General features: G+C 44.9%; 1 protein-coding gene across 1 annotated transcript in view; it reads left to right on the top strand.

Annotated features, from left to right (window-relative positions):
* The window catches only part of iws1 (interacts with SUPT6H, CTD assembly factor 1), a 54,215-nt gene extending 52,018 nt beyond the window's left edge, over positions 1-2,197 (top strand). The window contains exon 16 of the mRNA XM_080772577.1: positions 2,065-2,197. Within this exon, the coding sequence (XP_080628703.1) occupies positions 2,065-2,181 (117 nt within the window). The 3' untranslated portion in view covers positions 2,182-2,197. The remainder of the gene's footprint in view (positions 1-2,064) is intronic.
* Positions 2,198-12,646: the final 10,449 nt, after the last annotated feature.

Below are 12,646 nucleotides of genomic sequence, written 5' to 3'. Positions count from 1 at the left end.
CGCACACATGCACGCACGCACATACACACATACACACATACACACACACACACACACACACACACACACACACACACACAGAGCTACCTGTGTGTTATTATTAGCCGTGTGTGAATGGAGACTGACCTCTTAATAGTGATGTCATTTCCTCAGCTCGTTGCAACCCTTGACCTCCCTAACTGGTTTGTCACCATGTCAACTTTCTCACACACACACACACACACACACACACACGCACACGCACGCACGCACACACACATGCATGCACAGAGAGAAGATTCTCTGTCATGAAGAGACTTTTGGCAACTTTAACTTTTCGTTGTTGCCAGGGGTGATGACAATCACATCTTTCCCTTTTTCTGACATCTCTCTCTCTCTCTCTCTCGCTCTCTCTCTCTCTCTCTGTCTGTCTCTTGCTCTCTCTCTCTCTCTCTCTCTCTCTCTCTCTCTCTCTCTCTGTCTCTCTCTTGCTCTCTCTCTCTCTCCCCATCGCTCTATCTCTCCATCCCTCCATCCCCTACATGGAGGAGAGGATTGTCTCACTGTGAAAACACACCTGGCTTCGTAATAACAGTGCGTGCACGCACGCGCGCACGCACGCACACACGCACACACGCATCGCACACACACACACACACACACACTCTAACACATTGCTAACGATGGAAAAAAGCATGCACACGGACGGACGGTCACACACACACACGGACGGGGACACACACGCACACACACACACACACACACACACGGACGGACACAGCGACACACACACACACACACACACACACACACACACACACACACACCTCTCCGGTTTTCCTCCAATTAGTGATGACCTCACAATGATGTCACATTGTTCCCCAATTCTTAATTTCTTTTTTTCCTTAAGTTTCTAAATGGTATTGGTTATTATATATCATGTTATTATATATCATGTGTACACATGTGTATTGGTTGTTGTCTCCACCAGGCCGAAGGCATGGGGAGAGAGTATGTGTTGCACTCCGTCCGTCCGTGTGTCCGTGCATGTGTGTCCGTGTCCGTTTAGTTTAGTTTAGTTTTATTCACACAATAAAAAACTGTACCAAAAAAAAGGTAACATCAATAAAAGAGTAATATGTGCAGGTGAGAAAAGAAACCCATGGAGGGCTTCAGGGCTTATAAGTGGTTCTCACCAAAGATAATATACAAATAGTAAGTAGACAAAGTAATCAAACATATCTGTCCGTCCGTTACCAGCTAATCTCCGGCATTTTACTTGGAGAGAGATGTTCATCATAGTACTACTGACTGACTGACTGACTGACTGACTGACTCACTCAGGGGTAGAGCGGCCGGTTGCGAACAGTGAGTTCAATCCTGGGCTCTTTAGTATCCTCGCTGAACCCCTAATTGCTCTCGATGTGCAGGTTGGTGCCTTGCATGGTTTCCCCCGTCATCGGTGTATGAATGTGTGTGTGAATGGGTGATATGAATGTAATGCTATGTAAAGCGCTTTGGACAAAAGCACTATATAAATGCACAATATACAGACAGGCAGACAGACAGACAGACAGACAGACAGACAGACAGAACACAGAAGGACATACGTAGAAGTAGAGCAGATAGAATCCTTCTTCCTGTTGATCAATATCTTTGCTCAAAGGCACTTTGCCAAACTAAGCAAACGCTGCATCTCAGCCGAACCATCTGCTTACAGATCACAGTCTTCATTTCCATCCTGGCATTTTATATGAATGATCATTATTTTCATCACATTACTTCAACTGAACAGAAACGGTATACATTTCCATAAAACATGGCTCCTGTGAAGTTGTAAGGATTTTAGCTGCTATATTATTACTGAATTCATAAATCATTATTAGACGTTACCTTGACATAGCTTACAGTATGATTATATAAAACCATGTATTGACATTGATAACACAGTCAATAACATAACACACTAACCACACCATAAGACTCCTCGGAGCACAGATCTCCACCAGGTCAGGAACATTTGTGTGATGCTTGGGCCAAATGTTTAGGAGTAATATATATATAAACATGTGTTTCTTTGCATAGATGTGCCTCCTGGTGGCGTCCCTCAACATAGTGGAATGTGCAGGGACGTCGCTGCAGGCCATTTGGTTGCCCTACTCGCATATATATTTGTGCTGGTCGGCCTGGTGGAGACAATAACCATCACCATCATAACACAACAAGCCAACGGTGCCGGAGATTTGACGGATGGACGGACAGACACACGGACACACACACACACACACACACACACGGGGGGGGGGGGGGGTCTTAATTCAACAACCATGCAGTAGTACATTCAGAAATGTAGAATCAGGCTCTGTAGAGGCGGCACAATTGTATTGAGGGCCCCCCCTGACCTTTGGTACCCTGGGCTTATACGCCAGTGGGTTGGTATAGGTATAAAGCATTTACCATCGTCCTGATGGCATTAGGTGATATTGAACGCAGGGGGAAGTGTTGCGTCATTAGAATAGTTTTCCCCTTTTTTAACAACTCAGGTCTCGTGCATTGACGTTGTACCCCATGCTATCTTGCTGGAAATCGTTGGCGATTTCAGAGAGAGAGAGAGAAAGAGATGCCCCCTGGCTCCTGATTGATGTTGTTTTAAGGGCTGTGATGTCTATATCTGAGCTGAATCATCTGACAGCTTCCTGATTGAATACAGTGATTAAGTTTTATGAGGTGAGAATAGAGAAGAGAAGAGAAGAGAAGAGAAGAGAAGAGAAGAGAAGAGAAGAGAAGAGAAGAGAAGAGAAGAGAAGAGAAGAGAAGAGTTAAGACAAAAAACAATGTTTCAGTTTAGGAACAACAATCTAAATCATAACCCTTCAAACATGTCAGATGTCACCCATCCTCCATCTTTGCACTCTCTACCTTTCACTTTCCCTCTCTCTATCTTTCTTATTCTCTCTCTCTCTCTCTCTCTCTCTCTCTCTTCCTCCTCTCTATCTCTCATCCCAGGAGGACAGTGATGTTGAAATAGAGATGGAGAGAAAACAGAACAGAATGAGATTTTCTCACAGGAAACTGAAGTCTTTAACACCTGCTTCCCCGAGAGACCGTCTGTTATTTGTCTTTTTGTGTGTCCGTTTTTTACTGTTCCCGTTTGAAATGCATACATCCACACATACATATGTCATGTTACAGTAATAGAGAGGGAGGTTGGTGTGGATGGGGTGAGAGAAACGGAGAGGCAGAGAGGGAGAGAAGGAGAGAGAACGAGAGAGGACCGGGAGATAAAGAGGGAGAGAGATTTGAACACCTGCCTAAAGTTTCATTTGGGATTCAAACATCACTTTCTCCACACGCACACACGCACGCACGCACGCACACAGATACACACACACACACAGACACACACACATGCAACACTGTCAATCTGTCATTTCCTACAGCAGGTAATAGCTGTTGGCCACTGACTCACTGTGTGAGAGTGTGCGTGTGTGCATGCGTGTTGTAGTGGGAAAGGAGCAAAAAGGCAGAAGGTTGGGAGCAGAGGAGAGATGGAAACAGAGGTTGCTTCTTTCTCTGTGTTTCCATCTCAGCACATGGGAGGTAGTAGCGCTGGCTGGAACCTCCTCAAAGTAAAAGTACTGGAAATTTGGAAATACTCGAGTAAAGTAAAAATAACTCAAAATTGTACAAAACTATACAGTACTTAAGTAAATGTACTTATGGTAGTTACTAGGCACCACTGTGCACCACCTCACCTGCGTGGAGGTCGGCTGGGTCTTCACTGTAAATATTTCCTCATGATTCTACTGAGCTTTGCATTTATTCCAATATGTTCTGTCTTGTATTTCTAACATGTTATGTGTACACTAGAGTGTCCACCTTGAGACTGGGAGGTCAGGGTTTGTATTGTATTTCTACTGTATTGTATGTGTAGAGTATGCCCGCCCTGAGACTGGGAGGTCAGGGTTTGTATTGTATTGTATGTGTAAAGACTATGGGAGGTCAGGGTTTGTATTGTATTTCTGTATTGTATTGTATGTGTAGAGACTGGGAGGTCAGGGTTTGATCCCCGGCCGGGTCATACCAAAGACTCTTGGGGTATACGTCCCTGCGACATGGGGCTTTTTGTGTTATCCTTTTCAGCATAACTAAAGGGCCTCCCACACCGTCTGCGAACGCCGCGCGTCAAAACAGCCGCCTCCGTTATTTTCAATGAACCTATATCGCACACCGGCGGCGTCCGACGCGCGCTGGCGCCTCGCCTGACGCACCGATAGAACCAGTTCTATTTTCCAGGAGTCGCCGCGCGGCAACGCGTCGCGCCGCGTCGGACGGAGCCGGTGTGTGTGTGTTGGGCTTTAAGTGTACTAGCTGTACTGTTAATAATCCGATTAATGAAGTATTCAATCAATTAATCACCTCTGACCATACAATTTTCCCCAAGAAGGCTGAGGGGGGCCGGGGGGAGACTGGGGGCAGAGCAGCTCGCAATTCATTTTCAATGGGAGTCACTGGGTTTCACAGAGCAGCTCTGCTCCACGGCTGTGTTCTGCCCTCCTCCCCCCATGGAGCAGAGAGCTGCTCTGCCCCCCCTCCCCCCCCCCCCCCCGGAACAGCGAGAGCGTTTTAATAGTGTGTCAGGCGCCTGGGAAAGGCCTTGTCTCATGTCCCCTGTCCCCTATGTCTTGTCTCATGTCCCCTATCCCCTATACATGCCTTGTCTCATGTCCCCTGTCACCTACAGTATATAGGCCTTGTCTCATGTCCCCTGTCAGCTACAGTATATAGGCCTTGTCTCATGTCCCCTATGTCTTGTCTCATGTCCCCTATCCCCTATATATGCCTTGTCTCATGTCCCCTATGTCTTGTCTCATGTCCCCTATCCCCTATATATGCCTTGTCTCATGTCCCCCTGTCACCTACAGTATATAGGCCTTGTCTCATGTCCCCTGTCAGCTACAGTATATAGGCCTTGTCTCATGTCCCCTATGTCTTGTCTCATGTCCCCTATCCCCTATATATGCCTTGTCTCATGTCCCCTATGTCTTGTCTCATGTCCCCTATCCCCTATATATGCCTTGTCTCATGTCCCCCTGTCACCTACAGTATATAGGCCTTGTCTCATGTCCCCTGTCAGCTACAGTATATAGGCCTTGTCTCATGTCCCCTATGTCTTGTCTCATGTCCCCTATCCCCTATATATGCCTTGTCTCATGTCCCCTATGTCTTGTCTCATGTCCCCTATCCCCTATATATGCCTTGTCTCATGTCCCCTGTCAGCTACAGTATATAGGCCTTGTCTCATGTCCCCTATGTCTTGTCTCATGTCCCCTATCCCCTATATATGCCTTGTCTCATGTCCCCCTGTCACCTACAGTATATAGGCCTTGTCTCATGTCCCCTGTCCCCTATGTCTTGTCTCATGTCCCCTATCCCCTATATATGCCTTGTCTCATGTCCCCTGTCCCCTATGTCTTGTCTCATGTCCCCTATCCCCTATATATGCCTTGTCTCATGTCCCCTGTCACCTATACTGTATATGCCTTGTCTCATGTCTCCTCTCCCTAATTGTCTCATGACCTCTATGCCTTGTCTCATGTCCCCTGTCACCTATGCCTTGTCTCATGTCCCCCCTCTCCCCTGTCCCCTATGCCATGTCTCATGTAGGCCTACCCTGTCCCCTCTCCTCTCCCCTGTTCTCGTGTACTCTTTCCTCTGTCTCCTCTCCCACTACCCAGAATTGTAGCTTATTGTAGTGTGTGTGTGTGTGTGTGTGTGTGTGTGTGTGTGTGTGTGTGTGTGTGTGTGTGTGTGTGTGTGTGTGTGTGTGTGTGCGTGCGCCTGCCTGCGTGCACTTGTGTGCGTGCGTGCGTGCTTGCATGTATATGAGTGATTGGCTCATTGCTAAGTAAACAAACAGCAACACAGAACACACGCGCAGTCAGCCAATCAGCACAAAGAAAACACGCCGTACTTCCTTTTTCCCAGAATCCCCCGGGACAGGAAGAGAGTATTTGCATGGTAAAGGATAGCATGTGCCTGGAGGCTTGTTTTTATAATGTCACCAAAAGACCACCGCTTGGAATCCTGGCCTGTCATGATAAATCATGAACGCACGCACACACGCACGCACGCAGCACGCACACACACATGACACACGCACACACACACACACACACACACACACACACACACACAGTGACACACACAGTGACACACTGACACTTCTATGGGCATCAACGTTTTTGAATGGAAATGTATGTCATCCAATATGCCATAAAACAATGCCATGCATCACTATGTCGTATAGTAGCCTACTGAGGCTGTTAACCACTATAGGCCTACTCCATGATTCATTTAACCCTGTCTTAATCGGTTGCCATGACAACCACGCAGCTATAATTTTCCTCAATTACACAGATCGTTTGTGGTCATTCTAGCCTAAAGGGTTTGCCACTTTTCAGACCGTGGTCCGTGACGTCACGTGACCCCCGCAAAATGTTCCTTTTTAAACTGTGCTTGGAAGTGCTACCCTTAAGTGCAAGCACTTGGAAATGTAGGCGTTACATTTAGTTTGACTCACTAAATATGAATTGTGAAAATAGCCGAACTACAAGCTCATATGGCCAGATTTTTGGGGCCTTTGAGTAGTCCTCAAAGGTATTGTATTGAGGACCACTGTAACCTACTGTTAGATGTGTTCGATCTGGTATGTAATATTTTTCTCTGCAACATTCTGAAACCGTTTGGTTGAGCTTTGATGTGACTCCCCAATCACCCATATTCAGGACAGCCTGTGACACCTGGCTGCTGACTGAATAAAAGGGAGCCACACCCGGCCATCAGGGTAGCTGGCTGGCTTGTTGTGGTTGCCTGGTGGTGTGTTGGGTCTAGGTGCAAGGGAATCATTGATGGTATGCAGTATGCACAGTTTCATGTGTTTTGATGAATGTAAGTTTTGAGCAAAATCTGAATGTTCCTTAATCTCGCAGGGCAGGCATTGACAGTGGGTCCCAGATTCCCTGGGATAGGCTGCTAAACAGGGCTGCCAACTTTCAGCAAATGGCCCTGATGGTGAATCATTGGTGGTCTGAAGTCTGAACTAGACTTTCCAGTTTCCACCTCTAGATTGTTACCATTGATTGTCCAGTAGAGGGCGACATTATGCAAGGAATGTGCACATAGGTCATTATGCAGAAAGAGAAGCCAGCTTCTATGGGTTCAAATAAAATAGTCAAACTATTTATTTATGCACGTATATCTGACTGTAAAGATGTAGCAAGCAAACGTATCTTCAGTCATTCAAGTTAATGACATTTTTAAAACTAGAAATGTTGCATATATACCATATGTGAATTATGGCCTACTTGTGCAAAGTAGAGGGCTCCATGAGGTGTGCTCACCACTGCTGGTACGACTGCTGAGTCCTAAAAGTATCTGCTGCTGTCTGGGTATGACTGCTGCCTAGCGCGTGTGTCAGGGTGGAAATCCGCTGTGATTGGCTGAGCATCGCATAACGGGTGTGCCACAGGGGACCCCCATTATGTGGGAGAGAGAGGGAGCAGAGAAAGATGGGATAACGAGGTAAGGATTTGAGGATGAGGATGAAGTTTGAGGACGAAATGCGTCCGCAGATATTGCACTCTGTGATTGGCTGGAAGGTGTGCCATTCTGCGCTGCGATTGGCTGAGCATAGTATTGGGGAAATAGCCACCCGCTTCGACTGTTATCAATGGACAAAGACCGCAGTTATCAGTTCGGATCAGTACGATTGTTTCGAGGGCATGCTCTGCCGACCCAACGGCTCAGTCAGTTGTTAAATGCGGTCTTGTCCAGTCGAAGCGGGTGAAATAGGTCGGCTATTTTACAATGTTTGCCTTCTTACGTAATATTTCACATTTGATTTGTCCAATATCGTCGGCATACTGTATGTTGGTTTGTTTACTGTTGAGTGAGAAAACAATGTTTCACATTATGCTAATCATCTGGGGACCCCCAACATAACTTGGGAACCCCCCCGGTGGTCCCAACTCCCAGTGAGCTGGGAACCACTGGCCTAGTCTACATTCCAGTGGTCCCATGCGGGAAGTTGCAACTATACACATTATATCTTATACTATATGGTCTTTATTACCTTAGATCTCTCTTATAACTTTGACTTTTTATACCCTTTCTTACGTGCTAAATGTTGGACATTGCTTGTTGCATAGTCTGGTGGAGTCTTTCCACCAACTGCACATACAGTACACATAGGACTACCGGTATGTGGCAAATACAAATCTTTCAATGTATAACTTTAAATCTCTGGGATAACTATAATCATTATGGCTGTATTTACAGACAGTAATACAACTTAAGTGTACACAGTGGGGCATTGCTTGTCATGCCTTCATCACACATTTGTGATACAACAAGGACATGGGAGAGCTTAATTTAGTGTCCAACGAAAACTGTGGATCTCAATATGGACCGGGGATTGATTGATTGATAATTAAAATAAACATATTCAAGCATTGAAAAGGCACAGCCCACCCATATAACCAACTATCCGTGTTAAGTGAACCAACCAGTCACGAATAAAGTATAGAGGGTTTACTCTATAAGTATTTTAAACCATGACTGACATTGTTAGAAAACAAATGTATTGGCCTGGGCCGCTCAGCGGTCCAGGCACCTTGGCTGGTAATCCAGTCTGGCAGTTACGACCCAAAGGCCCGACGGCCTTTACTGCATGTCACCCCCCATCTCTCTCCCCATTTCCTGTCAGCCTACTATGTGTCCCTCCATACAAAGCATAAAATAAAGGCGAAAGCCACAAAAAAAAAACCATAAAAAAAAGAAAACAAATGTATTGGCTCCAGTTAACTTCATCGGAAATAATATGTGAATCCATTTGTGGTCCCAGCAGGCAAGGCACTAGGGCAAGTTATTTTGCAGACTGCAGAGTAGGCTGTACATTTATAACGCTCAACCCTATACTTTGTTGACCGGAGTCCCCCAGGGCTCTATACTAGGCGCTCTCCTGTTTTTTGCTCAACACTAATTATCTTTGTAGAAGATGGCTGTTCTCCAAGCTCGCAACGCGTCACAACGTGACATGTTGTGAGCATCTATAGATCTGCAATTTCCAGCAAACCTTCAGCCCCAGAAGGGACGCTATGGGGTTGCACGGTTTAAAGGTAGAGTCAGTGATTTCACTTAATTCAAATATCACTTCTTTTTTTGTTTTGTTGTGATAATCCTCTCTACTATAGAGTGTACTGACCATATAAGGAGTTCCTCCCTGTCCCCAGTTAACCCCTGGGGGTAAAAAAAACCTTAGGTTTCGTTTTTGTTCTCTATCCTGATTGGATGAAAGCTTGTGTCCCAAGGCAAAAACGAAACCTAAGGGTTTTTGACTGAAATCACTGACACCCCCTTTAAACCACAAGGTGATTCAAAGAGTTTTACACAAAACAATAACACATTAAGACAGAGCGTTACAACAACATTGGTGACATTGGTCACACCCAAATACACATATTATAACACACACATGCACAATATATAAACCCCACAACACAATAAGCCCAACAAACACATTCCCTCACACGTACTGTAACAAAACAATAAGCATTTACAATAATAGAACAATAACGTAGGCGTATATCCCAGAGGCATGCTGGGAATCCTTCCTCAGCCACTAACAGCCGGGGCGGGGGGGACACTACTTTGTCTGTGTATGATTGTTGAATTGGATGAACTGCAAACATTTGGCAAAAATAGCCGATCTACAAACTCACGAGGCGTCTTGAAGCATTGTCAGTTTGTGTATCGGCTATTTCTAGTACGAGCCCTGGGGGACTCTGGTCAACTAAAATAAATATGTTCTCCAAACTTCATCTGAAATAATGTGTATCCATTTCTTCCTCCTATTCACTGTTTGTTTTTAGGTTTGTGGCAAAAAACAGCAACATTTTAAAACCGATCACATCGACACGTATTTGAATTATTTTGAAAGGTTTTTAAAAATAGTAAAAAATGGTAAATAAGTTTAGGGCTAAGGGGTAAGGGCGCAAGATATAACCCCGGGAGAAGTATGGGTTGGCGCCCCAGCCTGCATCCTCCGTGAGGAGGGCCGTTCGAGCAGCAAGCGGGGCCTGCAGCACCACCATTGCCCAGATGGAGCCTGCAGAACCTTTGTGGCTCAAGAAGAATCCACCACTACTGAATGAAGTGTCTGGTCCTGGGAGTCTGGTGCAACATACAGCCAGGTCCTGGACCTGGTGAGACCTAGAAGGGACCCGTACAGGAGTCATCCCACAGAGCCTAGTCCAGGACTCTGGCGTGTGGAAGGACTAGTAGTCCTTCCACACGCCAGAATGGTGCCTCCCAGTTTTGGGATACATTACTGAGGATACGTCCCATCCATGCAAGGTATTTTTGTTCTGAGCTTTTCTGGCAAAATTAACATTGCATTAAGACTCAAAACAATAAAAGACTAAAACAGTAAACAAATTTCAGAAGACTAAATAGGACTAATACTTAACCTCGCCTCACCAGGCTTTCCACCGCCTCGGAGGAAAGCCTGGTCTCTGTTTCAAAAGTCCGTATGATCCGCGCTGGGGCCGGATGATGTGGTTACGTCATGTTGTAGTATTGTTTTGTAGTCGCCAGACAGGATGAACAGGCGGCGACAACTTCCTTTTCCCTCTCAACAAAAGCTCTCGCTTACGAGAGCTTTTATTGCTTTTATTCAAATAGGAAGCAACAAACAGCTTCCTGTTTGTTGTAGGCAAACCATTGCCTACAACATGACGTAAGCATATCATCCGGCTCCAGCCCGGATCATATACTGAAATGAAATGGTGCCCAGGCTAACTAATACTAAGTTCAGAGGCTGAGTCTGATGATGTCATGATGATGCATAACATAAGGCCCCCCTTGGAGACATCAAGTGGGCATGTTTCCAGAGAGGTCAACCGCCAACCGTTAAGTAATCAGTGTGAAAGTATAAGTCGTTATTCCTCGGCCAATGTCAAACCTCTGCCTTATGGTGTATTTTTGTGATAATTAGGCACAGAGGCTATGATAGGCCGCTACACCCACCACCAGGCCACTTTTTGCCAAGTTAGTGTGAAAACATAATCGTTCGATCTTCCTTGGCAGTGTTGGCACATGACAAACCTTTTCACAAAGTTGTTTGTTTTTGTAGATATAGCCTGCCTGTTAACTAACAGACAGACAGACAGACTACCCATGAGGCAGCAATCATCAGACTTATGAATAATCATAATCCTGTCACCATGTACAGTACAGCCTTTTAATCTGTTAATAGTTTTATTTTACCCAATGCTCTTTTTAATATATTTAAATTACCCTGCATGACTTTCAACCATGCACACGTGACACTGTGATTTGATTTTATGAACCATGCTACTATTTTGTATATGGCTTTTTGAGTTCCTTCCTCTTTCTACTTTTTAGTCCCTCTTCCCCATTTGTAACTCTTCTTTTAACTGCATGCAACACTGAGAGCTTGCACTGAAAGTATCACCCTCTCTTTTCTTTTCTTTTCAAAATCGTAGTCGTATTAAACAGACGTAATAAAATATAAAAAATAAAACTCAATACCGTATCCCACCCTCCCCTCACCCACAATCCCAAGGATAGTCGGAAAACAGTCTGGAGAGAATACAAAATAAATAAATATATATACACATATACACAATAATACATGCATACATAATTACAAAAAAAAAGATCATAGCAGAGCAGATTTTGTTTCTGTTGTGGTTTGGCACTGGCCGAGGCATAGGCACGGAACACTATGCAGTTTGTGTGTTGTGGTAGAATGTCATAAACGAGCCCCAGGTCTTGTAAAAAAAAAAATCTCAGAGCCAGCAATTGAAAACCTTAACATCTCCAACTCGAGACAGGACATTATATCACGAAGCACGGGCGGGGCAGCATCGTTCCATTTGAGCAGAATGGCACGCCTAGCGAGCAATAAGGCAAAGTCGACCATACGACACTCTGTGCGTGTTAAAGGAAGGTCATACCTGTGTATGATATGTGACAATAGTATGATTGATTTATCATTGATTGATTGATTGATACCACTACCTCTATCCAAGTTAACACTAACAGGATCTTGTGGTTTGTTATATTTCATATTTTATCTGTGTCTGTGTTTCATGTGGTGCAGCTCAGGAAGCTTGACATTTGTAGCTCAGTGGTTCTCAAATTGGTGTCCAGGGACCCTCTGGAGCGCTTGAGGGGGTTCCAGGGGGTGCGCATTTGTTTCAAATATGAAATAAACTATATTTGAACTGCAGTCTTGGTGTGTGCGACCCACTACCCTTTATTTTGACATGGTTCCAGGGGGTCCCCAGCAAAACGTTTTAATATAGCATTTAAACACATTAAACCCTATGTCATCTATTTGAAAATATTCAATTTGAGAGCAGGCTCTGCTGTTGGAAAAATAATAATAATCGTGAACAAGCAAATGGACAAATTTCGAATCTTTTTCAAACATTTCAACAACAAACATTTTCTATGGTTAGTCTGATAAAGCACTAAATCTGTCTGTCAGCCTGGCTCATGTCCTGTGTGTGCGTGTGAGTGTGTGTGTGCTGTGCGCATGCTCCCCATCGTCCCCTCAGAGCATCAGAGTCAGTGCTAG

The sequence above is a fragment of the Protomyctophum bolini genome (assembly GCF_963924005.1).
Source record: "Protomyctophum bolini genome assembly, chromosome: 9".
Classification (NCBI taxonomy): Eukaryota; Metazoa; Chordata; class Actinopteri; order Myctophiformes; family Myctophidae; genus Protomyctophum; species Protomyctophum bolini.
Note: the sequence above shows the minus strand (reverse complement) of the source record. Positions and strands in the feature narration are given on the sequence as shown.